The sequence below is a fragment of the Myodes glareolus genome, chromosome 2, assembly GCF_982192425.1.
Source record: "Myodes glareolus chromosome 2, mMyoGla1.1, whole genome shotgun sequence".
NCBI lineage: Eukaryota > Metazoa > Chordata > Mammalia > Rodentia > Cricetidae > Myodes > Myodes glareolus.
The window spans coordinates 98341343-98369296 of NC_142027.1; the positions used below are offsets into that span (position 1 = coordinate 98341343).

At 44.0% G+C, this 27954-nt stretch overlaps 2 protein-coding genes across 4 annotated transcripts in view; one reads left to right on the plus strand and one right to left on the minus strand.

The window, feature by feature from the left end:
- Window positions 1-3324: 3324 nt before the first annotated feature.
- Window positions 3325-7797, minus strand: Mrpl40 (mitochondrial ribosomal protein L40). 3 transcript variants are annotated; one of them, XM_048452273.3, is made up of 4 exons: window positions 7755-7797; window positions 6418-6501; window positions 4651-4809; window positions 3325-3764 (listed from the first exon to the last, which is right to left on the minus strand). In XM_048452273.3, exons 2-4 carry the CDS (start codon window positions 6420-6422, stop codon window positions 3440-3442), a joined length of 489 nt encoding a protein of 162 aa, XP_048308230.3. In that variant the 5' UTR covers window positions 6423-6501; window positions 7755-7797; the 3' UTR covers window positions 3325-3439. The 3 variants fall into 3 exon arrangements, with proteins under 3 accessions (XP_048308230.3, XP_048308231.3, XP_048308233.3); XM_048452274.3 differs by lacking the exon at window positions 7755-7797 and adding an exon at window positions 7086-7297; XM_048452276.3 differs by lacking the exon at window positions 7755-7797 and adding an exon at window positions 6863-6996.
- A 226-nt stretch (window positions 7798-8023) lies between these two features.
- Window positions 8024-27954, plus strand: part of Hira (histone cell cycle regulator) — a 92699-nt gene continuing 72768 nt past the window's right edge. The window contains exons 1-2 of the mRNA XM_048452270.3: window positions 8024-8178; window positions 27566-27628. Coding sequence (XP_048308227.3) covers window positions 8142-8178; window positions 27566-27628 — 100 coding nt within the window. The 5' untranslated portion in view covers window positions 8024-8141. The remainder of the gene's footprint in view (window positions 8179-27565; window positions 27629-27954) is intronic.

The following is a 27954-nucleotide window of genomic DNA, read 5'->3' on the forward strand; positions in this document are numbered from 1 at the left end:
TTATATAGCCCATTATTCTAGTCTATGGTAACCACATGGCTCGGTACCTTTTTCAGCAGGGCAGTCATATGTTGCTTCTTCTGTGGTGGGCTCACAGATGCAGAAAGAGCTTCCTCCTTCCCGGAATTCTCCTGTTCTCATTGACCCGCCTCTACTTCCTGTCTGGTTGTCCCACCTATAGTTCCTGCCTGGCTACTGGCCAATCAGCGTTTATTTAAAATATAATTGACAGAATACAGACCATTCTTCCACACCAGTTGAGTAATGTCTGAGGACTCTTAAAGAAACATATATTGATCATCTTAATCCTGGTCATACTTTCGTTCTGCATGTTTAGGTGGACAAATCAATCACTTTCTTTTCTGTCAGGGCCAGTTGAAGATTGGTCCTCAGGGGTCACTTGGACTTGGGAGGAGTCTCTGGGTCCTCTAGTCTCTTCTTTTGCTAGTTAGTCCACCTGTGTGAGGATAAGTTGGGCCTCACTTGGTCATGTTTCATTTGTAAGTGTGGAGGAATTTTCTTCTTTGTTAACTCTCCTCTTTACAGACTGGATACTGGCTAGAGTCCACTCAGTGATGTCTTTGAGAGAAAATGTGGCTTTCCATAGTGACAGACTTCTGAGAGTGCCTCACAACTAAGGGAGGACTTAGTTGACCTTGGGAGACAAGGAAAATATTCTCTTTTAATTCCTCTGACCATATCAGGGTACGTATGTGAGTATGTGAGTTGTAAGTATGTATATATGTAAGTATGGTTGCTGAATACCCAGTGGGTCACTTGCACCAGTTTGGTATACAGTGTTTAAGTAAAGCTTGAGTAGAAGCTAACCATTTAAAATAAACCTTGATTAGCCACACTTAGGTCTACTACAGCTCAACTCTGTGGAGCACTCATGGTGATTTTCTTTCTATTAAAAAGAGAGTACTATCTAAATTATGATGCCCTTTATATGACCATGTTTAAATTGGGTTTAAGTCCCTGTAATCTAGAGGGTAGTAAACTTAGAAAACAAAACAGGGGGCTGGAGAGATGACTCAGAGGTTAAGAGCACTGACTGCTTCTCCAGAGGTCCTGAGTAATGGGGTGTATATGGGGTTCTGCAAAGAAGTTATCAAGGCCGTGATGGTATACCACTTAGGAGCTTGGGAGGTGGAAGGAAGAGGAATAGGAACTCAAGGTCTATTTTGGCTACACAGTGTGCTCTTTTTAAAAAGTAAAATGAATAGAATTAACATACAAACAGCAATTCCCTTTCTGTGGATAAACCCAAAAGAATTAGAGCAAGAGAGCTGGAGGCATAGTTAAGTGGTAGAACACTTTCCTGGCATGTTCAAAGCCATTATTTCCTTTTCTCCTTCCTTCCTTCCTTCCTTCCTTCCTTCCTTCCTTCCTTCCTTCCTTCCTTCCTTCCTTCCCCGAGACAGGGTTTTTTGTGTTGTCCTGTCCTGGAACTTGCTTTGTAGGCCAGGCTGGTCTCGAACTCAATGAGATCTGTCTGCCTGTGCTTCCCAAATGCTGGGACTAAAGACATACACCACCACAGCTCCACCAAAGCCATTATTTTCATCTCCAGTACTTTTTCCTCAGAAAGGAATTTAAAGCAAGGTCTTGAAGAGATCTGTACACCTGTGGTGGGAGCAGCTGCGTTCCTGACAGCTAAACCACGGAAGGGACAAGATGAATGGATGAACAGAATCACCCTACAGAAAAACGAAACAAGTGGGGATCAAGGCCAGCCTGAGTTACAACAGTGAGACCTGGTCTCAATCACACATTACCCTGAAAAAATCTAGCAGTGTGTTTGTGTGGTGGCATACATAAAGAGGCAGTTAGTTACTTGGGAGGCTGAGGCAGGAGGATTAGTTGAACCCACTTTGGGAAGTCTTTAAAAAAAAAACAACTGAAAAAATAGAGGCAATATGCTTACAGAAGTGAGGCCAGGCAGAGAGCAACGAGGATTTTATTTAAGTGAAGCACATGAGTTTGAGGAGTCAGCATCATATGACAGAAAGAATGGCAGGGGTTGGGCTGGGAGAATAGAGGAATGGCTAAGTTTCATGATATAGCCCAGGTTAGCCCAAATTTTGAGAACCTCTTGCCTCAGTCTCCCGAGGAACTGGAACTACTGTCATGTGCCATAGTTGGTGGGAGTTCTTTAATAAGTCATTTCCCATTTCATAATGCAAAGTCCTGGAAGTACACAGATAGCATTATACATATACTCTCAATAGGTTGTAAACTATAAATACACAAATATACACTAAATTAGCTAGAACCAGTCAAGAAAGTACATTTTGGAAAAAAAACTTTTTTCTTTGTATGTGATGCTGGGAGTGGAAGCCAGAGCCTCGCATATACTCGACAAACTACTGCTAAATTATCATCAGCCCTCAATAATCTAAGCTCACACTCAAAACAAAAATTTCCCCTTGCTTATTTGCAATACAGCACTTAAGCCAAAGCCTTTCTGCAGTTGCACTGAGTCACTAGGAAAAAATGGCACTATACTGTCACAGGGCTTGTACAAGGCCAAAACCTTCTCATTAAAATTCACATGTTGAAGCCCTAGTTCCTGGTACCTCGGGGTGTCGCGACCATTGTTTGCTGTATAGCCACATGAATAGTGCCTTAATAAGATCATAAAACGAGGATTGAAAGACACCCGTGAAGACAAGGAGGCCGCCCACAAACCAAACGGGCGGCCTCAGGAGAGACTGCAGTGTGGGGAGTTCCAGAAAACGTTTCCACTGTGGAAGCTGCCCACGCCCTGATATTTTGTTGCGGCAGCTGGAACAGAAGACTACATTCACTAGCTCTGCGCTTTGGTTTTGTTTAGCAGACAGGGTCTCAGACTATACCTTAGGCTAGCCTTAATCTCCTGCAGTCTTCCCGTGTCAGTCTTCCCAGTGCTGGATCCCAGGAATAATCCAGATGAATTACAGTAACTGCAACAGTCTCGGCCAAGCCTCCTTCCTTCTGGAGGCCAGAGCAGCTGTCTCTAACATGTTCCTGGTGTGTTCCACTCTCAAAGTCCACCTCCTGACATTAAAACTTAGAGGAACTCTGTAGCTATCCCACAGCAAGGACCAGCTTCTGGCACACCTGCCCAACAGGCACAACCCTGCATAATTTTTACCTCTGGTCCTTTGGGTTATTTTGTGCCTTCTGCAAATAGTTCAGAATACAACTGAAGTTTTTATTTATTTTTAAGGCATGTTTTCCCCACTGGAGGGCCAATGTTGTCTTTCTGTCATTGTTTTACCAGCATCTGAAAACCCCACCAAACTTAGGCAAATCCATTTAGACTGAAACAAAAGACAGAGGTGCTTTTGATTACATTTTATTTAGTATCAGGATGTATCATCTGTGGAAAATAGACTTCAGCTCGGTCAGTCTGACTCCCGGGGCCAGCATCTTCTGAAGATAGCAGTTTTCAGTTTTATTTTTTAAATTCTACTTGTGTGTATACCTTGGTGATGTCATTGTACCTGCCTTCAGGGGCCTGGTAGTTAGAGATTGGTGGCGTGTGATGTGGCCCTTCTTTCTCAAAGGGGAATAGGCTGCAGTCCCGCTTCATGGCCTCGGTGTAGAGCTCTGGAGACTCAAGCTTCAGTTCCTGAAGGGCTTCCTGCTGGGCTTCCAGCAAGGCTGTGATGGTGTCCCTCTCTGCCTCATGCTCCTGCTTCTTGTACAGTGCCCACCTCTTCAGCAGAAGAGCTCTCTGCTCACTCTCCTCGGAAGAATGCTCCTCCTGAAGTCGCTGTCTGTGAAAACACAAGTCCAAACACAAGTCGTGAGGCTGAGCAGTACTGACTCTGCAGCAGAAGGACCCTTGTGACCGCACACGACTTACTGACCCTGCGGCAGAGGGACCCTTGTGACTGCATATGACTTCACTGCCTTACTAGCAGGTACTGTCTCGGCAGAACCACGGCTCAGGAAAATAATAAATTTGGGGGTAAATTAAGAATGTAATGTTAAGGCTGGAGAGATGACTCAGAGGTTAAGAGCATTTTCTGTTCTTAGAGACCAGAATTTCTTTCGCAGCACCAGAATTAAGTAGCTTACAGCTGCTTGTAACTCCAGTTCTAGAGGATCTGCTGCCCTTTTCTGGCCACTAAAGCACCTGCAGTCATATGAACATACAACACACATAAGTACACATGAATAAAAATATATCTTAAAAAAAAAAAAGAACACAGCGTAGGACGTGAAAGCAGCTGTTGTCCACCAGCAGAAAGAGCACACTCTGCGAGAACTATGATGCCACTGTTTCTGCCCCAGGCAAAGCCTCCTTTTGGTGAAACAAAAACCAAAATTCCAGAGACAAGCGTCCATTTGGTCCTAGAAGCCCACAAAGCACCAGCGCTTCCCAACTTTTTCAGGAAAACGTGAGCTAGCTGCTAAACTAGTCACAGTCAACATTCATGGACATAAACAACAGGACCATTGGAGCAAAGTTGATTCAAACTCCCTTGAGTGTCTGTCTCCAAATCCCCCCCCCCCAAAAAACACAATCAAGACGAAAAAGACTCCAACCTGGGCCAAGTCAGCCCTACTCACCTGTTCCCACCAGATCAGAACTTCAGTCAGAACTACTCGAGGGAATTCCTTTGCATTAAGGATGTCAACCCAGATGAGAACCTTTACCTTGATTTATCCAAGAATCTCACAGGGGTGATAAAATCTTCAATGGGAATTAGTTCTTGGGTGGCTTTTTCCAGTTTTCGAATCCTCCTTTTCAAGCGATCCTTTGCTGCTTGGTCCTTTTTAGGGTCTACCTTCTTCTTCTTTCGTAGTGGTTCTGCTCTAGGGGATAGGAAACAAACATTCAATGCTTCCACTTCAACCTCAGGATGGTCATGATGCTGAAGACAGTGCCTCCCATGTGCACCAGATGCTACGAGAAGGAGTTGTCCACAGTCCTGACTCCATGAGCCTAGTGACAGTTTTTAGCCCATTATTTTTGTGAGGACTGTGGGGATCCTACCAACGCTAGGAAGCAGCACAAAACTACAGGTATTTATTAAGGGGAAGTGTTAATTTTTCTTTTAAAGACACATTCCCACATAGCCCTGACTTGCCTTGAACTAGCTATGTCCTCGAACTCTGATCCCACTGGCTCTACTTCCTGACTGCCAGGCTTGTCATTTTCCACCACTCCTGATATTACGGTGCTCAAGATTAAACTGAACAAGAAACTGGGCTACATTCTTAGCTTGGAAGTGTCAGTCCGTGATTCAGGGATACCTTGAAACCGCACGAGAAGTGAACTTACTGAACTAAAATCTACTTACTGAAATTGATTAAAAGCTCATTCACATTTTAAATGAATTTGTGTTTTAAAATATGCTCTAAGAATTAAAGAGAGCTGGAAGGTAGTGGCGCACGCCTTTAATCCCAGCGCTCAGGCAGAGGCAGGTGGATCTCTGTGAGTTCAAGGCCAGTCTGGTCTACTGTTACATAGAGAAACCCTGTCTCTATGTAACCAAAAGAAAAAAAAAAGAATAAAAGAGGATTATGTCTTTATTCACTTCTCAGAATTTGTTACCAATTTCTGGGGTGTTAAGATGACTTAATCACTTAAGTAATTAAGAATACTTGCTGCTCGCTTTTGGTTCCCAACACTCACAAGGTGGCTTATAACCACCATTAATTCCAGCTCCAAGGGGTCTGGTACCTTCTTCCAGCCTTTGTGGGCAACAGACATGCAATGTACACACATACATGCAGACATGACACATTAAAAAAATTCCATGCCCTAAAGCTTTGGCAATTATCTGGTTTGCTTTTAGGAACTCATCTCTAAGACATAATTTGCCACTAGGAATAAACAAATCTGGGGTTGGAGAGATGGCTCAGCAGTTAAGAGTGCTTGCTGCTTTTGAAGACTGGAGCGTGGTTCCCAGCACCCACATCAGGGGCTCACAGATGCCTGTAACTCTAGGGTATCTGTAACCCTGTCTGGCCTCTGAGGGCACCTGAAAACATGTGGGCATACATAGGACTAGTATATACACATAAATAAAAGGAAACTTAAAAAAAACCAGCAAACCTTTTAGCATTAAAATCAACTAAATCAAGTCCCAAGAAAGCATCTAAAGTACCCAGAGGAACTATTTTTATTCTTTGAAACTTCCGCCCATTCAGAATCAGAATGAGCAGGAAAGAGATACAGAAGTTAAGATGTGTCCTTTAACACAAACAAGACTCCTGCTATTATTTAAACTACTTTACTATATGCAGCAATACATATATGCTATTATAGTACAGCGTGTTGAAAGGACACAGGCATCCACCTATATTTAACTATAGACGGATCTGCTAACCAAAGATTGGGCAGTCTTACTTTGTTTTGGTCATATGCACACATGTGTTTCTCACATCCCAAGAGTTAAGGGTCATGTTGAATTTTACCTCATGGGGATGAGTTCCCAAAAGGACAGCAAGGAAGTTCTTTGGTGGGTGTGTCTGGTCTGTGTCTGGCAGATTCCAGGGATCCTGAAGGAAAGAAGGCTATCTGTAAAGATCTGACCGAGGAAAGAGAAGGCACATACACATAACCACAGGGCTCTCCAAAACCTGAAAGGCAATTGTAAGTATTTTTTTTCCCCCAGACAAAAGTCTCCGTAATTCTGGCTATTCTGGAACTTGGGGCAATTCTTTTGCCTAGGCTAATTCACCATATCTAGCTCACTTGTATTAGGCCAGCAAGATCAAAGTGAGGACTTTTCAAAAACTCCGTTTCGCCCCTACTTGCTCCAGCAGGATTTTTTTTTTTTTTAAATAGGGTGCAATATAGCCTGGGTTTTACACGTGCTACGCAGCTGTTGATGACCTTGAATTTCTGAACAAGCTCTACCTTCACAGTCCTGGAATTGCAGGCGTGTGCCGCCACGCCCAAGTTTTTTGTGACGCTCGGTAGGCAAGTAGTCTGTCTACTGAGCTACATTCCCAGCTCGGATTTTCATTCGCAACCAGGAGCGATCAGCTCAGCTCTGAAATAATCTGCGAGCGCCAGAGCAGCGCTAGTGCAGAGTCCGCGCACGCGCCCTGGGCACTTCGCCACCCGTGTCGGCACTCACCAGCTCCGCGGCCGCAGAGCTCGTGCAGCACACAGCATCCCAGCGGTAGCCATAGCTTTTTCACACCACCCGCCGGCGGGCAGCTTCCGGCAGCGCGCTCCTGGGCGGTCCGAACTGTTGTACCGAGTAGGGTCAGACAGGCCGCGGCCCGGAACTCGGCGGTCCGCGATTCGGAGAGGCGGGCCCACCTTGGCCCCGCCCCCGACGCAGCCCCGCCTCTGGCAAGCGCGCCTCTCTTCGCAGCGCCCTGCGGCTGCTGTTCCGCCTTCGGCTGCGGGCTGCTGCTGCTCTACAGGCCTGCAGTGTTGCCCAAGTGTCTCTTGTGCCTATGTGGCTGCTTTCTGCTCCGCCTGCCCTATGTGTTCACGTCTATGCAAACGCCCCAATAAACGCGCCCGTCTCGTCCCTTGTATCTCTCCACCAGGCTAGCTCTTTTCTGCATCCATTCGAGCCCAGGACCGCTGCTGTCTGCCGCTAGCTGCATGCTGGCGCCGGCCCGGATGCAGCTCATGAGAAGCCCAATAGCGCGTGTTGAGGGATGACGGAAGCTAGTTACTAAAGTGGACTCGGAGCCGCGGAGGTAGAGTTAGAGACCTGGACACTACCCTGGCCCCGCATCGTCGGGCGGCATCTCGAACCTCTGCCCAACTCGTCCACACCGAGCCTTACCAGCGACCGCGCCCGTGCCAGACCCAAAGCGGTGTAGCCCAGCGCTCCCCCTGCCTGCCAAAGAGCCGAGGCGGGCCCGTCCGCATAGGGAGCGGTTTCCCGCCGGGGCGATTTGGCAGGTGCGCGCCGTGACTTCCGGCGTTGCCCCGGAGCCGCCGGAGGAGGAGCGGCGCAGGGGATGCGGCTGTGGCGGCGGCGGCGGCGGCCGAGCGCAGGAGGCGGCTGTGGCGGCGGCTGGGGGCGCGGGCCGGCGATGGCGCGGCGGCGCTGAGGGGAAGGGTGGGCGGCGGCCGGAGGGCGGGCGGCGCGGGAGGAAGCGGCGGCGGCTCCATGGCCCAGGCGCGCTGAGGGACACGGTTCTGGCCTCAGCCCGGCGGCGGCCGAACAATGAAGCTCTTGAAGCCAACCTGGGTCAACCACAATGGTGAGTGCGCGCAGGAGTCGTGGGCTGCCGAGCCTGCATCGGGGTGGGGTCTGGAGTTGGCTTGCGGCGTGCGCAAGCCCTGCTCGCCTTGCCCGGACTCCGGTGCCGGGTGCTGGAGCTGCAGAGCGGGCGGGAGCAGACTTTGTCCTCGGCCCCGGGATACCGGCGAGCCCGGGCACGTGCTTTGGGCTGGTTGCGGCCAAGTCCGCCTTCGCCCCAGGCATGGCGCTGAGTCCTGCGCCGCCCACCCCTAGTCTGGAGTGCCAGGCGCCTGGCTTCTGTGAGCCAGCCTGGGTACCGGCCTGGTGCTGCCACCCGGCTTCTCCGTCCAATATGTGCTCAGATGGTTGTAGTGAGTATGAAACTGGGGCGACATCCCCCTTGTGGCCTTTCGGTGGCTTTTTGGAGATATAGACTCTGCATGAGAGACTGACTGCACTACCGCTTCTGAGGCCTGGAGCTGGTGACAGTGCCCCCACTCGGGCTCTTGAGGTCCTGGGAAGGGCCTGGGCGCAGGGTTCTTTGGAGGGCCACGAAGGAACCACATTTAATGCAGGGTCAGGGCTTCAGCGTGACTAAGATCGGGGCCAGTAGTGCACAGGTTGTTCTAGGAGACGAGCGACTTTGGATGTGTGGTAGTGACTTTAAAGAACGGGCTCACACATCCTGGTCAAGGTGGCTGATGCAAAGCAGCCGGTGGCATCGAGCTTTGTGGAGAACTACTTGCCCTGCCTAGCGAAGAAGAGCTAGAGCCCTCCGCCAGCTGTTAGTACTTAGTCTCTGGAAGCATCCGAAGGACGCAGTGGGAAGCGGCCACTCTCTACCTAAAGCGGGAAGAGTCTCCCCGATACTGTCTTGTTCCTCGTTTCTACTTTGTAGTACATCTAGAGGGAGCTACAGTTTTCTTTTTTCTTTTTGTAAAGCAAGAGGAATAGATGCATATTTCTTTTTTAAAAATCCACGTGGTCTTTTCATTTTGCATTTGGTTCGGGAAGCTTTTCACTCCTACAGCCAAACATCTGTTTTGTTTTTTTTTTTTTGGATCACAAGCAAGGAGAGTGGTGCTCTCTGCACTTCACAGTATCATTGTGAAGTTCAACTAAGAACAGAGACATTAAAGTTCTCAGCCTAGAAAGCGCATTAGAGATCTAAGGGATGGGGAGTGGAAAGAATATTACCAAAATACATTGTATGATTTTTTAATTAAAAATATTTATTTATTAATGATAAAAATGTTGAGACTTAAGCAAATTTCTGTTCTTTTAAAATCTAAAAGCACCCTCCCTCTTTCAGTCGCCTCTGTCTTGGAGAGGATGCTGTTGTGAGTCACTACTAAGCCAACCTTTAAAGATGGCAGTAGTAATGAAAGCTGCTTGCTAGCCAGACCCTGAATGGTAGTAGATAGTAAAATCAGTTTCCTTAGAACGAAGGGCCCCACTGCATTGGAGGCGATGCGTGCTTATATTTCCTGTCTTTCTTATTCAGCAGTCTAGTTTCCTGCCTCTCTATACAGCATGAACATACTTTTCTCTGGGACCTGAGAGTTCAGAGAGGGGAGGAAAAGAGAGCTGAAGAGAGCAAAAGATGACAGGGTATCCATTTAGACAAGGTAACTTGAAGAGGTTAAAGACAGAGAGATAAGTGTTGGTCTTCATTTTTGTGGTCCAGTACTAGAGAAACCTCTCACATAGTATCTCACATAATGATTGATGTTTTTGTCACACAACTGTTTTAAGGGCTATCCTATGTATTGTGTGATCCTTACTTACATGTTAGCATCGTCCACCACCATAACTGCCCTTAACCAAAAATATCTGACATTTCTGATGTCTACTTGTTAGCCCAGATCACCTCCACTTGAGATGTTTTGGCCTATGGTTATTAGCATGTTAGTAAATTTTGACATTGTCATTTTTGCAGTGAATTTTGCTTTGCATGTGGATTTAGACACAATTCAAGATAACATCGTTTACTAGTTAAAAGATTCTTTAAATTTACTAATTCTAGGCCTTGGTAAAATCATGTAAAAAAGACATATTTCTTCAGTTTGTACTCAATATAAATGATTGCCCCTAAAGTATGATGTACAATAACAGTATCTGTTGTTTATATTGATGTTATATGCAGTACACTTTCCACGAATACAGTTTTGAGATGTAATCCTATTGACTAGATTTTATTTATTTTGAGACAAGGTAGCCCTGACTATCCTAGAACTCACAGAGATCCTCCTGCCTCTGTTTTTCAAGTGCTGAGATTAAAGGCATGCACTATCATATTTGGCCATATAGTTTACTTTAATCACTGCCAAAATAAGTTTCATTTCTGAGTAAGGTTAAGATTATGTATTGGACTGGGTGGTGGTGGCACACGCCTTTAATCTGGGAGACAGAGGCAGGTAGATCTCCGAGTTTGAGGCCAGCCTTGTCTACAAGAACTAGTTCCAGGACAGGCTCCAAAGCTACAGTGAAACCCTGTCTTGAAAAATCCCCCCCTCTCCCCCCGTTGTGGCACACACCTATAATTATAGTTTTTTGGGGAGGCTGAGGCAGAAAGAGTGAGTTAAAGAAGGGATTATGTCCACATGTGTTTACACTATGTAGATGAGTTGTTCTTGGACAGTCAGGATCAAAGTCCCAAACATCTAGGAGACACAGAGACTACTGAAGAAGGTAAACTGAGGAGGGAAAGAAGATGTGCCTGGGGGATGGGTGGAACTGTGACTTTGTTTTTTGAGAGAGGGATGAAAGATCAGGGGTGACGAGTTGAGAAAGATGTTGAGGCACTGTAGATACCTCAGTGTAGGAAGAATTAATGGTATTTAGCCATTACATGCATGTAATGTAGATTCATATCATTTTTTGAGCTCATTTCTTAAGTGTTCTGGAGAAAGACTCTAGATAAGAGATGGGCAGTGGTGTCTTTTGTGTGTTTGTGTAGGTGCACAGGTATGTGCCAGTGCATATGCTGGCACACATTTGGAGGCTGGGAGAGGATGTCAAGCATGCTGCTTTATCACCACTCTGTTGCTTATATCCCTGAGCAACTCTGAGTTGCTCTGAGTCTAGAGCTACTCTGTCAGCCAGGAAGTCACAGTGATTACCCTTCTTGCCCATCACTCCCAAGCTGGAGTTACAGGTGGATGAGTGGACCTTTTGGGTTTTTAGATGGGTGCTAGGGATTTGAACTTAGGTCCTCATGTTTGTGTAGCAAACTCTTTTTACTCACTGAGCCATTTCCTGAGACCCCCCCCCCCCCGTGGAATTCTCTCGAACATTTACATATTTGTTTGTTTGCTTATTATTTGTATGTTTGTGAGCATGTGCATGCACATGTATGTCGGAGGTCAATGTTGAGTTTCTTCTGCTGCGCTCTCCCTTTTTGAGACAGTGTTTCTTACTGAACTGGAGCTCATCCTTTAGTCTTTAGACTGACTAGCCAGTGCCCCCCCCCATCCCCCCAAGACATTCCTGTCTTTGCCTCCCAAGTGCTGGGATTACTGGTATGGTGTGACACCTGACCTTTTATGTAGGTACCAGTGACAGAAGGTATCAGGTATTTAATGTAGGTATCAGGCCCTTGTGCTGGCATGGCAAGCACCTTACCAACTGAGCCCCTGCTTTCAGCCTCTTAAACATTTATTGAAATAACTGTATATGTGGCTTTTGACTGTAAATCCAGCACCAAGGAGGCAGGATTGCAATGAGTTTGAGACCAGCCTTGGTTTAAGATTGAGATCCTTTCTCGTGTGTGTGTGTGTGTGTAGTGTGTGTGTGTAGTGTTTATTTTTCATTTTAGAATTCTAACCTAATAAGTGGTTGAAAATATACTTTAAACTTTATAAGGAGATTCATAGTTATACAGCTGGGAGGCACACCTGGGTAGTCAGTGGAGGACCTGGTGTTATTGTCCCAATCTTGGGTCTTGTGGGTGTCCATGGAAAAGGTGCATACTGTGTCTGCTTTGACCCCACAAGTTACCCAGATGCTGCTAGTGTAACCTAATTACTTTCAGTATTTGCTTATAGACTTGGAGAGGCCTAGCAAATGACACAGAGCTGGACTAAGCCCTGGGGACCTAAAATGGATGCAAGCACATTTTATGTTTTCAATAAGATCAGCAACATCACCCAGAGGACTGGGTGGGGCTATTAAATAGTGGGAAGGGGGTACTGCTGATCCTCTGGCCTGTTCTCTTCTTTGCTAACAGAACCCCAGGATTCCCTTGTTTTCTGCCCGACTTTTTCTGCAGGACAATCTCTAGGTCAGGGCATGTGTGCTAATGCTCCTAACCTGGTATACCCGTGAGTGCCAAGGACTTTTAAAATTACTACCATGTAATACTTCTAGCTAGCAAGATATTTGCTGGGGGCTTTTGGATCCAACTTCTGCATGACTTCACTGGGTCTGAATGTGGCAGCTAGTTTGTAACCAAAAGGACATGCTCAAACTGAGGATGACGAGGGGAAGATGGAGGTACTTAATTCTTTAAGTTGATAAATTTACATTAATAAACTCAGAGAAGTAGACCTATTCTAGGACTTGTCATGTGAGCTAGTGAAACAGTCTTAAGATTTGGAGTAACTTGCATCAGACAGAAAACATGTAGCAGTACAAACTGACTGAGTTCTGCAGCCTTCTCCAAGATGATAGAAGAGATGAAGGAAATGAGTTGGTAATCCTACCTAGACCAGATCAGGATTCTTCTTTCTACCTTGCCAAGTAATGGTCTTGTGCTGATTCTGACCACCTCTGTCTTCCTGGAGAGCTTGGAAACCATTTTCTTCTTCAGAAGGACAGCTTTCAGACACTAAGTGGCACTTGGAACAAGGAATATTATGCTTGGAGGTCATTGTTCTGTGGCTATTTTTGTAGTCTCTTGGTACCTTGGTACTTCCGACCTAGATTTCATTTGAGTTGCTTGGAGAAACTTCTCTAGCATTTGGTTTTTGAGAATTCTCTAGTCATGGAGGAATCAAAGCTGTTTTCTGGGAGGAGGAGGAGGGAGGACTGTAATGATATTTCACTTGTATTTTAGTAAATAAAGCTTGCCTGAAGATCAGAGAGTAAAACAGCACTGATCAGCCTTACAGACCAGGCAGTGGTGATACACACCTTGAATTTAATCCCAGGAACCACACTAGTTTGCCATAGAAACTGGATGGTAGTGGTACACGCCTTTAATCCCAGCACTAGAGAGGAGTATAAAATGGGCAGAGACAGCTCTCACACACAGTCTCATTCTGAGATTCCTGGAGACAGAATAGCCATTTCAAACTGAGATAGGGGTAAGAGCCAGTGGCTGGCTGCTTTGCTTTTCTGACCTTCAGGTTGAACCCCAGTTTTTGTTTCTGGGTTTTTATTAATCATGCTACAGAGAACCTGCGCTCCAGCTTTGGCCCTGAGTCTTCCCTGTTAACCTGATTGGACCTTCTAGGTTATATGACTTCTTTTGCCCCAGTTACTATTGACTACTGATTTATATGGGTAGAGATAGATACTTTGAGTAAAATAAAATTGAAACCCATTGGAGACTGCCTACAGAGAGTTAGCTCCTGGAAGGCATACACTTTGTCTTGGCTCGTGTTTTATTGCCAAAGCTGCAAGCGGTTCCTGGCATACACTACAGTATTCATCTATTAGTAAACACTTATGTGTGCTGGATCCTGAAAGAAGGGGATGAAAGGTACCTGGTGGGTGGGTGGCCACTACCCTTGACTTACCTCTTGTTTGTCCTAGCTGTGTCTTTTTTTTTTTTTGTTTTGTTTTGTTTTATTTTTGTTTTTGTTTCTCGAGACAGGGTTTCTCTGTGTATCTCTGGCTGTCCTGGAACTCACTTTGTCAACCAGTCTGGCCTCAAATTCACAGAGATCCGCCTGCCTCTGCTTCCCTGAGTGCTGGGATTAAAGGCATGTACCATCACTGCCCGGACTAGCTGTGTTCCTATAGATCAGATTTTATAGATCTTATAGATCTATAGATCAGATGGAGTCTGCTGGGGCTTCCAGTGATAAGGAAACGTTTGTCTAAGCTTCTACCTAAGGAATTGATTTTTGTCAGGGCTTCTTAAATTTTATTTGTTTCTGTATCTGTTTTCGTGTGGGGGAAAGAGAGAGAGAAAGCAAGAGCTCACAGGCACATTGTGGGTGTGGAAGTCAAGGAGAACTCTTCAGAGTCAATTCTCTCCTGCCACCTTGTGGGAGTGAAAGATCAAACTCAGGCCTGTGTCTTTGCCCTCTGAGCCATGGGCCCTGTTAGGATTTATACTATTCCACTTTTTTGGTTTGATTTGATTTTGTTTTTCAAGACAGGGTTTCATAATGTTTTGGAACTTGTTTTGTAGACCAGACTGGACCTGAACTCAGATTTGCCTGTCTCTGCCTCCCAAGTGCTGGAGTTAAACGTATGTGCCATCACACTTGTCAGCTTTTCCACTCTCGACCACTTTTCACCCAAAATTTTTTGTCTGTGTAAGTATATAAAAGAGGCATACAAGTCAATCATATACTGATTAAAAATAAATTTTACTTTAAAACAATTTTTTGATATATAATTTTATCATTTATTGAAGATAAGCAAATCTACATACTGTTGAGATATATGTTTGCCTATTTTTAAATGAAGAATTGAATCAGCTCAGCAGTTGATCCTGTGTGATGTAAAGAATCTTTGACCTTTTTCAGAATTGATAGTTTGATTTTATAATTTTCAGTGCTGAAAACCACTTCCTATATACACATAATGCAAAGTGGCAGAAGTTTCTTTAGGGACATTTTAGGAATTGTTCTAATTCTAAGCCCAAACTAATTAAATGGTTTCTTGTGAAATTGAAATCAGTAATTCAAATAGCAACTTTAAAGTCAAGCATTCTAATACAATTGTCCAAACTAGTATTTTTCTATAAGCCAAAAACATTGTCTGCATAGTAAAAGAATGGTTCCTAACAGAATAATCTTGAATCTGAGCTGTTTCAAGGGTACTGCTTTGTGATCGCATGAATAGTGAGAAGTGTGCATATTGTATGTTTAGAACCGAGACTGCAGTGATGTTGTGCAGGGGAACATAGGCAAGAACTGCCGGAAATACTCAGAACCCTACAGGTTTGATCTTTAGTTTTTGATCATTGTGCTATTGGAAACCTTTTGTTGTTGCTAAATTTTTTTGTGACCCTCACATATAGGGTTCTTATCTATAGTATAAGAACCCTAAAGCTGGGTTATGTTTTATTTTAAGAAGGGAAATGAGTAAATAGAGCAGATAGCAAATGACTGACAGTCACCTCTCCCCTGGCAAAAAGAAGACCCATTTAGGTCAAAACTTGTTCCTAAAATTAACAGCTGCTTGATGTATTAACCAATATAAGACAGACTAAGTTTATAGGGAGACTTCTCTGGGAATCAGCACACTTAGTGAGGAATAGACAAAAGGGACAGTAAGTCTCCTTTAAGGACCAAACATAGACTTTGTTGGAGCAGACGCCAGGTCTATGGCACTTTCCAAAGATCATCCTACAGAGAATATAATAAATCTACCCTTTTGACAAATACCAAGGGCTAACTGTGTGTCAGGGAGTGGGCAAAGAGGTAGAAACAGTAGGAAACTAAACAGCATCCCAGACTGAAGTCATCCATCCAGAGAGCCTGGGATGGGTATCTTGTTCACAGGAAAGAGATGGTATAGGGAGAGGACTTCCAGAGTAGTCGCTTAGCAAGTGATGACTACTGTGTACTAAAAGAAGGGTGGAAAACCATCAGTGTCTGCCTGGCAAGTTTGATGATAACAAGTATGTTGTGTGAAAAATGACAAGGACAACAGCATTGCAGGAAAAGCCAGAGAGCAGAGACATCCTGAGCAAGAGCCATCAACAGGGAGCAGGTAGGTCAGTGTGGAGAGGAACAACAGATAAAGGGACAAAAGCAACACTAAGGAGAGATGTGCATAGGAGAATTCTAGCTTTAAATTCAAGAGATCCTCCTCCTGCCTCCCACATTTCTGGGACTACATATATGTGCTACTGTTACCACCTCGAGTAGGAAGATTATAAATAAAACATGCTTTGAGAAAAGCCTGAGTAAGAGGCTAATATTTGGGCAAATACTTTGCTACAAAAGTTGCCTGCCTGAGAGTTTTGTACATGGGAGGATTATTGGGGAGCACTCTTGGGAATCACACAAGTGTGAATTTGAAAGGTGTTACGAACAGATGGTTACTTGAAATGGAGGCAGAGCGAGAGCCACGGGTGGCTTTGTGAGGAGGAAGTAGCTATACCACAACAGGAGGAAGTGGGAGCTGAGAGACTCTTAGGAAGCTCTTCTGGTGATCCAGGCAAGAGATGTTTATGTTTGATTGAGTTGGTAATGATTCTCATAGTTACAGATGGTTTTTTGCGGGTACGTATGAAGCTGAATTCTCCTAAGTTAGACTATGAGGGATTGGTCTTTGTACTCTTATGTGCATAGTCGCTGAATGGAGTGGACCTTGCTGAGGACAGCACCTATTCAAATAAGTATTGCTGGAAGCTGTCTTGGTGCTAGCACCATACTTTATCTTGTACCCAGTCCTGTAGACAGGAGGCTGCCTCCACAACATGCTTGAGAGAGATGTGGCAAGTGCCCTATGAGGGAAGCACAGTTTAGTTTAGATATACCAGCACTGCCTGGTGTTTTAAAAAGAGTTGATGGCATTGTGGTGTGAGCAGTGTCAAGGCTAAGAACCCCAGAGGTGAGGCCAGAAAATGAATAGTGGGTGCATAGGGGGTGATTTGACTAGGCTCTTGGAAGGGAGGTACTGAGGGTAAACTGGAAGTGTGTGGATTTCTAGGAAGACACTAAGACACCCATCCATCTGTTTACCACAGATAGGGGCACTGATAGACCAGAGAAACAATTTCATACAAGTCCAGGTTGATGAAACAATGCATTTATTGAGGTCGGTTATAGGAGCACAGGGACGAACATGAGAACTGCACCGTTGTTCCATCCTCACTCAGCTTGCTACTTCCTGTATGCTCAAGTGCCTTCCACACAGCTGTGAGACAGGACGGAATTCAAGGGGAATCTCAGGGTAGGATCTGCGACTCTACCCTTCTTTTTTGTGAGAGAATTGTAATAGCTCCATTGCTGCTAACTATAGACCTCATCGCTGACCTTGCCATCACTGACCTGGTCATCACTGCATATTTTTGCTTATTACTTTGCTGTGACTTTAGGGGCAAGGTGTTCTCTCTAGGTTACCACTGAACTCTCTGCTTCCTGATGGTCATGGTCATGCTATGCCCAGAGGGAATAGCTATACCACAACAGGAGGAGGAGGGAGCTGGAAACTCTTAGAAAGATGTATGGTGATTTAGGCAACAGATAATATCTGACTGAGTTGATAATCTTGTAGTCACAGAGTAGTTCATGTGGGCATGTGTACATATATAGAGGTTGAGTGTCCCTAATCCTAAATCCAGGATGCTTCAAATTCAAAGTTTTTTTCAGTGCCACTGTGATGCCACAATGTAGAAATTCCATACCATGGGATGTGATTTAAGATACTGTCTATATGAAATAGAAATGAATCTCCTATTGTGACTTGGATCCAATTCCCAAAAGAACTTATTTTACATATAAAGTTAGACTCTTAGTGGGGCACACCTCTAATACCAGCACCCAGGAGGCAGTCTGATAACTATGAGTTTGTAGCCAGCCTGGTCTGAATAGTGAGTTCTTAGAATCTGAAACAGTTGCAAGTGTTTCAGATAAGGAATACCGCATCTGTATTATATATCATTCATTTTATATAATGTGTTTGCATCTGAATAGTATATAGAGTATTATATAATTGAGAGTCAGTATAACAAATCATATACAGTATGTCTTACTTTAAGGCAAAACCACAGCTTTCAAGAGACTAAGAGAGTTTATTCTGGAGCCACATGAATACCACAGCCTGGGAAGTGGATTGAGGTTATCCCAAATACCATGTTCCAATGTGGCAAAAGTTTGATTAAGTTCTCATAGTAACAGAATAAAGAAAGTTATAAATCAAGACATTTTTCAAATACATTGGTAGAAACATTAAGGAGGTAGTTTTAGCAAAGCATGGGAAGTCCCTGTAAGCCTCAGATGTTTGAGTTGGTGGAAACTGGGAGACTGTATAGTTTAAAATTCTTTACCTAGTCACAAGGATATTAGGTCACTCAGAGATGGGAAATACATGGCTATTAAGGGTAAATATAACACAAGATAACTTTGACTCCCAACTTGTTATACTCTAGCTCTTTAACAGTCAGTTGGCCTTGTAGAATGCTTAACACAGGTGACTTTTCCCCAAGAATTCTAATTCTCAATACATACGTACATACATACATACTTACATACTTACATAAATACATGCATACACCTTCCCTCCAATCCTGGCTGTTGAACCAGGACTTCATGCATGCTAGGCAAGTACTTTACCACAGATAATATTCTTTTTGTTTGTCTTTTTAAGAATGTGCATAGTTATATTTTTTGTTTTAAATAAAGTTTTAAAATCATTATATTTTATATGTATGGGCATTTTTGCCTGATTGTATGTCTACACCATCTTATGTGCCTGATAGTCTCGGAAGCTAGAGGAGGGCATTGGATCCCTTAGGAAGTAATTATACATGGCTGTGAGCCTCCATGTGGGTGATGGGAACTGAAACCCAGGAAAACTGGAAGAGCAGCCAGTCCTTGCAACTGTTGAGCCATCTCTCCAGCACTCCCTTTTGTTTGTATTTTGAGCCAGTCTTGCTTTATAATGTAACTCACGCTGACTTTTTCTTAAGACTCAGCTTTTAGCTTATTTTGGTAAGTATTTAAAAGTAGAATTGCTGGATCATCATAGTTATTCTGTTTCTAATCAGTTCTCATACTTTCATGTGGTGTTGCCATGTTTAACATTTTTGAAATCCCAACAAAGTTTCCATTTCCTCCATATCCTTGCCAATATTTGTCATTTTATAGCTTGCTCAGTAGTAACCTTTGTTATGACTGAAGTGACGTGGTAGGTGCCTTGTTGTGATTGGATTTCAGGATTGCTGAGAATGAGCATCTTTTTGTTCACTGCTTCCTGGCAGTTCATATTTTCATGGGAATAATGTGTATTTAAGTCCCATGTTTATTATTTATTTTTTAAAAGTCGCTTTTAATATTTTTAAATTATGTGTAGGTATGTGTCTGTGCATGAGTGCAGCTATGTATGAATGAAGATCTCCTGCAGTGGATGATTAGGAGCTGCCTGACAGCTGCTGGGAACTGAATTTAGGTTCTCACAAAGAACAGCAAGTGCTCTTAGCCACCAAACCATCTCTTTAGGCCTCTGCTCGGGTTTTGTTTTAAATGTTTTAATTTTTTATTTTTATGTGTATAGGTGTTTTGCCTGCTTGTATGTCTGTGCACCACATGTGTGCCCACAGGAATCAGAAAGTGTCCACCCACAGAAACTAGAAAGTGTCAGATACCTAAAACTAGAGTTGTAGATGGATGTGAGCTGCCATGTGAATGCTGAGAATTGAACCTGGGTCCTCTGGAAGAGCAGCAAATGCTCTTAACTGCTGAGTTACCTTTCCAGCCTTCCTATGTCCATTTTTTTGAGGTTGTTTTTTGTTTGTTTTCAATCTCGTACTAGATGTCATTTACAAATGCTTTCTCCCATGCCTTTTCATGCTATTGGTAATAAGTATCCCTTGATATACATACACTAATTTTTAATGAGGCCCAATTTGTTGTTTTTGTGTATTATTTTATTTTTGTTAAATTTTTGTGTTTAGAGTGTGTATGTATGTTTACCGCAGAGTGCATTGAAGGTCAGAGAACAGCTTACAACATTCATTTCTCTTCTACCATGTGCTCTGTGTGGCTATATCCCTGGGGAGATGTGAAGAAATATCTGTCCAACTCAGATAAGGGATCAACAACAGACCAAAGTGGAGATGCCATCAAAGTTCATCTTGGTAAAGAAGTGAGTTTATTGGTGCTTTTTAAAAGCCCATGATGAAGGTTTCCTTCCAGAAGCAGAAGTGACTGAAAGATAGCAAATTTCCAAAAGCCTGTGCTAGTGAGAGCGACAGCTCCTGAAAGCTGGAACCCAGGGTTAACTCACTGCAGAACTGTAGATAGCTCAGTGTAGCTCACTGCAGTCAATGGTCTGAGAGAGTCTTGTGTTTAATCATCAGTTCTTACTTAGCTGGTCAGTTTCTGGACTTGCTGAAACTTACAAGTTTTTTACTTCCTGAGTTTCAAGGACATACAGTACTCTCACCATTAAATGGTCTACTTGTCAGGACTACAGGTTCACGACATCACACCTAGCTCTCTTGGCTTTTATGGTCTAACAGCTCACTGGGAAGATTAGCCTGAAACATGCTGTGAATGTCCTGGGAATTGGAGTTTGGGTAAGTTTAAGGCTATCCTTTCACTCATTGCATTCTGCCTTAGCAAGTGCCCAATAAAGCTTGGCTCAAAAAAAGTACTGATAAATTCAGAACTACGATAAGCCAGGAGTGGTGGTGAACACCTGTAATTCTAGCACTTAGGATGCGGAAGCAGACCTTCTCTGAGTTCAAGATCATCCAGAGCTACTTAGGGAAACACTTCCCAAAAAACCAACTAACCAACCAAACAAAAAAACTCATAGCAAGTTTAATATCATTTCTTATCAAAACTCTGATAGTGTTTTCTGCTAGGAGAAAAGCCATTTCTAAAAATTCTTTAAAAAGTTTAAGGATTCCCCCTCCCCCCAAGATAGGGTTTCTCTCTCTGTGAAGCCCTGCCTGTCCTGGAACTCACTCTCTGACCAAGGTCACCAGGCTGACCTTGAACTCAGAGCCTGCCTCTGCCTCGGTGTTGGGATTCAAGGCATGTGCCACCATTGCCTGGCTCTAAGGATTTCTTAATAAGCAAAATAACCTTAAAAGGGTGAAGTTGGAGATCTTATACTTTGTGATGGAAATAAAGTGAAGCTATAGCAATGAACACCATATGAGACTGGCGTAAGGACAGACACCAAGAACAATGGAATAAACTAGGGAGCCTAGGAGGATATGGTTAATTGATTTATTAAAATTTATTTTGTTGTTGACACTAGAGTCTGAACCCAGAGTATCACAACCCTGAGCTACTGACTGCTGACCAGCTGGCCTCAAACTCACTCCATCTTCCTCTGCCTCCCAAGTTCAGGCATTAAAGGCATGTGACTCTATGCCTGGCTATTCAGTAGGGTCTTGTGTGGGCTGAAGAGGGGTGATCTGGAAGCAAATCCTTGGAGAAGAAATGGCTTGTGATGGGTATGCAGGTGTGTTCTAGTTCAGGTTGATTTGAGAAAAGATAGTGTTGTCTTGGGGTTTCTATTGCAGTGAAGAGATCATGACTATGGCAACTCTTTTTGTTAAGGTTTATTTTTTTATGTATACAGTGTTCTGCCGGCATATGCCTGCTGGCTAGAAGAGGGCACCAGATTTCATTATACATGGTTGTGAGCCACCATGTGGGTGCTGAGAATGGAATTTGAATTCAGGACCTCTGGGAAGAGCAGCCAGTGCTTTTAACCTCTGAGCCATCTCTCCAGCCTCTCCCCCCTCCCAACATGGCAACTCTTATAAAGGAAAAATATTTAATTGGAGTGACTTACATCTTCAGAGGTTTAGTCTGTTATCATCATGGTGCGACATGGTGGTGTGAAGGCAGACATAGTACCAGAGAAGTAGCTGAGAATTGTACATCTTGATTTGTAGGCAACAGGAGTGAACTGACACTGGGTGTGGCTTGAGTTTATGAGATCTGAAAGGCCACCTCCACAGTGACATACTCCAACAAGGCCACACCTCCTAACAGTGCAACTCCCTATGAGTTTATGGGGCCAGTTACATTCAAACTACCTCACTGCCCAACATTGCTACAGTTAAGGGTTTATGCTAATTTATTTGTTGTCTCTGCCTTTAGGCAAAGACAGACCTGAAGTTGGAGGTAGTTGACAATTTATCTTTATCTTGATGTGCCAGTGCCAAAGGAAAAGTTCTTTAGCCAGCCAAACTGATAAGATCCATTCCCATAGCCCAAAGAGCCCTTCATTAAGGTCCTTCCCATTGAGAAGGTGTAGTGGCTGCTTTCCCAGGCCTGAGAGGTCTAGGCTCTGTGGAGTTGGGAGCCAGCACTTCAGGCAGTGCTGTGTGGGTCCACCTCTATACTTCCTTTAACCTACAGTGCATCATCTATCACTAAGGAAGAAAGACTGGGGTCAGGAAACCAGTCATACTTTTCACTAAAGTGTATCCTGGTCTGGCAAATGTTAAATTATGAAGTGGATGCATCTTAGAAGCATTGTGATAAAGTATCTTGATTTGTCTGTCCACAAAGAGCAGGTGTGTGTAAGCTGAGCATGTCCTCACCACTTGTACAGATTAGAAAGCTGGTGTTTGGGAAAATTAAACAATAAATCAAAGTTGTATAACAGATAGGAGGCAGAACTAAAGAGTCAGTCCAGAGAGGGCCAACATTAAAGTCTAAACCTGTTCCTAGTCTTTATTTCCGTCTTTCTCTGGAGCGCCTTGAAACCCCCCTGTTTTTCCACATAGCATTTGTTGAGCCATGATGTGACCTTGGCATTGCTTCTTTGAAATGTAACTTTTGAATAATGTCTAAGCTCCTGGATGTGTCCTCATCCAGCTGTGCTTACCTCATGAACTCTGGGGCAGTATATCAGGCTGCTTCTTGATTCGATATGTCCTCTGGCAGATCCCACCCTTCTGGTTGACTTGCCTTTAACTGTTGGGATATAATTGTTACTTCTGAAGGAAGTCCCAGGCTAAGTTAAGTGGTGGTTTTTTTTTTTCTTATTCTTTTTTTTAGGACTGTAGCTTTCTATCACTTTCTTTCCCCTGAGGTTTCTAAGATTATCTTTAATTCTGGGAGCTTCCATAGGTAAGAACTATCATACTATGTGTGTTTTTCTGTTAGGCACACTGTGGATATTTTTGGTTTTTTGAGACAGGGTTTCTCTGTGTCTTTGGAGCCTGTCCTGGAACTAGCTCTTGTAGACCAGGCTGGTCTCGAACTCACGGAGATCTGCCTGCCTCTGCCTCTGCCTCCGCCTCCCGAGTGCTGGGATTAAAGGTGTGCACCACCACCGCTCGGCACACACTGTGGATTTTTATTAATGGATTAGGTGAGAAAGCATCTAGGTGATGCTTTAATGTATGCGTTCTGAAGGACATAGGCTATAACTGGTATCTGTGCTGTTGACTTCTTGGGTAGTAAGAATGGTTTGTAGAATGTAAGTAAGTGTTCTGACAAGTTTCCTAAGAGGGCCAACTTGTAATATGATGTTTCACAGACTTACAGGACAGAAAACCATTCTTCCCTGGTGCCTGTCACAAGATATAGAGGGTTTTTTTTCCTACCTTAAGTTGTCTGAAGTCGAAAGGTAGATTGGCATTTTGGATTTATCCCTTGTGTGACATACTACTCTCTAGTCTTACTGACTTAAAACAGCCACTCTAAAAAAATATATTTATTTATTTATTTATTATGTATACAATAATCTGTCTGTGTGTATGTCTGCAGGCCAGAAGAGGGCACCAGACCTCATTACAGATGGTGGTGAGCCACCATGTGGTTGCTGGGAATTGAACTCAGGACGTTAAGGCAATGCTCTTAACCGCCGAGCCATCTCTCCAGCCCCCTAAAACAGCCACTTTTATGATTTGCTTAGGATTCTACAAGTTGACAAGGCTCCTTAGGTTGACATTCCCTCACATTTACTGTGTCTGCTGGAATGAATGGCTTCAGCAACTTGTGACTAGACTGCCTCAGCTTGTTTGTGCTCAGGGTCTTGATGCTCACTATTGTGTGTCCTCATCAATCCACTCTCTTTGGACAACTGAGGCCTCTTTGAAGCATGGTAGTTGAACTAGGAACTGAATTTCTCCAGACAGCAAAAGTTGAGATACTAGACCTTTCTAAGGTTCAGCTTAGCACCAGGCCAGTCCCAACCCTAGGTGAAGGAGGCACAGAGGAGCAGGAGTCCCACGGAGTTGTGTTTTACCAGGACCTGCTGGAGGAGTCCAAGGCCTGAAGGGGTATGTCCAGCACAGCACGTCTAAAGCTCACATTGTGTCATGAGGACACTTTCATGCTCTGGCCCACTCTCGCACCCTTCTTTGCTTCCTTCCTGGCACAACAGTGGTAGATTATGTTGCTTAGCTAGCTACTATATCACAGTATTCGAAGTCTCAGGCTTTAGAGCTGGATGCTGTATTCATTTGTAGTGTAAAATAATAGTGTTAGAGTATTTATCCCAGGAAGTGGTATAAAATTTAGGAAATGCCTGGACTGAGTCCCCTCTAGAATTTTAGGGGCAGATCAGATGTGCCAAAGCATGTTCTGCTAGTGAGGATTGATCTAACTTTGGAGAGACAGCATTCACCAGGTGTGTCCAGCATGGTCCTAGCTCTTCATGCCCAGGAAGCCCCCAGTAGTTGCTATCCTTATCATACTTGGAGAAGTCGTCTGTCCTGAATGCCACAGGACTTCTTGGTGCTGACTTGCTACTGTACCTTGACATTTGGCAGGACTTACTGCCTTGGCTTAGTGCCGAGTGCCACAGCCCTGGAAAAAAGTACCTGCATGACTTGAGGTTAGGCCACGGCTCCAGATGTCTTTCTGGTTTCTTAAGCCTTGAGGGTCTCTTCTTAAGAAGATTGGGTAGGCAAGAAAGCCACTGACTCGGAGTCCCTTCCTTCCTGTCCTTTAGCCTTTGGGTAAGTGTGATGCCAAAGAAGAGCATGGGTGTGCCAGTGTGGCCCTGGGTGGGGTGCATTGACAAGGCACCAAGGTGGAGCCCTTCTGCTCTTCCTCACCTTGCTTTCAGGATGTGCATTCCTTTATGCTACTGTGTAGTTTTTGCATCCTTTTATTTTTCTTATTTTTTTAAAATGTGTGTGTATTTGTGTATATATTATGTATGATTGTATGTATGTTTATATCTGTGTGCTCTCATGTAACACAGTGTGTGTGTGAAGGTCAGAGGACAGCTTTCCCATGTTAGTTCTCCACTATGTGAGTTCTAGGGATTGAATTCAGGTTATCAGGCTTGGTGGGAAACACTTTTACCTGAGCCATCTTGCCTGTCCATGGGTTCATTTCTTGAAGAATAAGACAAAACTAATTAAGATCTGCCGTGTCTGGAATCTGGGGGAAGACTGACTTGCAAGTCCTCTCACCTCCCACCTCTCAGTGCACCCACTGCCAGGTCTGTTCCTTCAGAGTTATTGAGAGTGTGAGCTGTTGGGGTTTATCTCATGAAGTCCAGGAGTAAAAGGATAACCCATGCCAGAAAACAAGGGCCAAGGCTGCTGTGTGCCCAGTTTCCAAGATAATTTTAAAACATTGTGTGTGTGTGTGTGTGTGTGTGCATGTGCATTCATGTGTGCTCCAGAAAGGCACCATGCAGTTGCTTGTCTAGACTTGGCCAATTTGGGTAGAGTTCTGACTCTCAATTAGCCTGGAGATCACTGAAGGGACTTGGGGGCCAGGCGAGGGCTCTCAGTATGATGATGAGGGTCTATTGTGTTAGCTGTTGTTAATTTGAATTCAACATTTGAGACCATGGCGCATGTTGTGTGATTTCTAAACTTTCCAAAGGTTTCTGTTCATATTTGGTACACCTGTTCTGTAGTGGTCTTGCACAGCTGTTTCTTTCACTACCACCTAGTGACCAGTAAAAATAAAAATGTATTTCACTGTGTTGTGGGAGTTCATGCTTGATTTGATGGCATAGATAAGACTCTGGAAGATGATGCCAAAGGGCATGATTAAGGACCCATAATGGTTACTGCCTTTGGGTACCACCATTGTATTTTCCGCACTGGCATGGGATCCCTGATAGGGTTTACGGCTCTTCCTCAGGTGAACACCATGGACTCCCACCTTACTTGCGGAGTCATATAGAACTGATGACTTTCATCCCTTGTCTATAACAGCAATTACTGGTGCTTAGTTGACTGTCACACTTCTAACCTGCTATTCACAGGCTGAATATGTAGTGTGAACTCAGTAGCAACTACTATGTCTCATGCAGCTTTTGTACTTTTGACCTTGGAAGCAGACCAGAGGGATGGACAAATACCCACAAAGCACAAGGTCCTTATATTACCTTTCACAGACTACCTGGTTTTGATTTCTTTGCCTGACTTGGTCCACCCTGCAAGCCATAAACTTCCTCAGCCAGGCTTGAGTTCAGAGAGTTCAGAGTTGAGTTGCTTTAACTCTTTACCCTCAGGAACTGAGCATCCAATTTAACAGAGTATACACTTTTAACAGAGGTCTAGATGGAAATGCTGAGAAGGTGGGCTCTCTGTGTTGTATGACACTACTTCTGGTGGGATGTGAGCAAATGTCTACTTACCCCACATGACCATCCAAAGTAAGGATACCTTCAAAGTCCAACTTGGTGAACCAGTGAGTTTTTTTTGAGTTACTTATAGAAATATGGATGAGGGGTTGTGTACAAGATCATGGAAGACTCAAAGACAGCTACATCTTCAAAAGCCCACCCCTGCATGGGTGACAGCTCTTGAAAGCTGGAAACCTGAAGTGCACCACACAGCCTGCAGGCAGCTCGACATGGGGGAGAGTCTCTCTTCCAGCTTCCTCAGTTGGTCTGAGCCTCCTCTAGGCAGTTCAGCTAGTCTGAAAGTCTTAGTAGGCCTTACTGCTTATAAAAAGTTGGGGAGGAAGGAAGACATTGTGTCTGTTAAGAATTTCCTAAAGTTTTTGCTATTTACTTTCTTAAGTTTTAAGAAATTTCAGTGCAATATAGAATGTTTAATCTCCCTTCAGAACATTCTGAGTCTTAAGAGCTTCCTTCCAAGATTGAGTGCTCTATCTCAGGGAGTTGCTATGCACCACGTGTGTAGTATAGACTTAGAGGAACCAAAAGGGAAGGGAGGGCCCTAGGCTGTAATGAGCCTTTCGGCCGGCAGTCAGAAGGGATGGAGAGTGCCCTTCTTTCCAAGCTGTTGCCAAGTAGAGACCCACATTACAGGGAGATGTCCTCAGGTCTTAGGAACTTGTGACTTGAGCTCTTACTGCAAACAGTTCATAGCTATTATATATTTAGGTCCCTCGGTGATGACGTGCTTAGTCTCTGTTGGTTTCAGCTGTCTAATGTTGCTTAGTGAGTCCTTAGCAGTTTTGACTAACTGAAGCTGTTAGATCTCTTTAACTCGTAGGTAGTTTTATCTGTAGCCTGTAGTCTTGTCCTAGGTGTAAAAGTTAGAAATATCATTTGAGAAATCAATATTTAAAAAATTGAGAATTCGTTGTTGTTTTCCAGTGAACAAAAACCAAGCTAGATGTGCTTCTCTTTGTTTCCAGGCAAGCCGATATTTTCAGTTGATATTCACCCTGATGGGACCAAGTTTGCAACTGGAGGACAAGGTATGTTTGTAGTGTGAACATCACTTCTGTGTTATCATGCTCTTCTGGTGATCCGTGGTTAACTGTAAAGGGACAACTTGTTGTGACTTAGTTTAAAATGCACAATTTGAACAGGTTAAGTCACAAACTTTTTTTTGAGCACGATATAGTGGCACAGGTCTGTGATCTCAGCACTGGGAAAACAGGAAGATATGAATTCTAGGCTAGCCTATACTACAAAGTGAAGTACTACTTTTTTGGGTCTATAAGATGATTTTTGTTTGTTTGTTTGTTTTGTTTTTTGATTTTTCGAGACAGGGTTTCTCTGTAGCTTTGGAGCCTGTCCT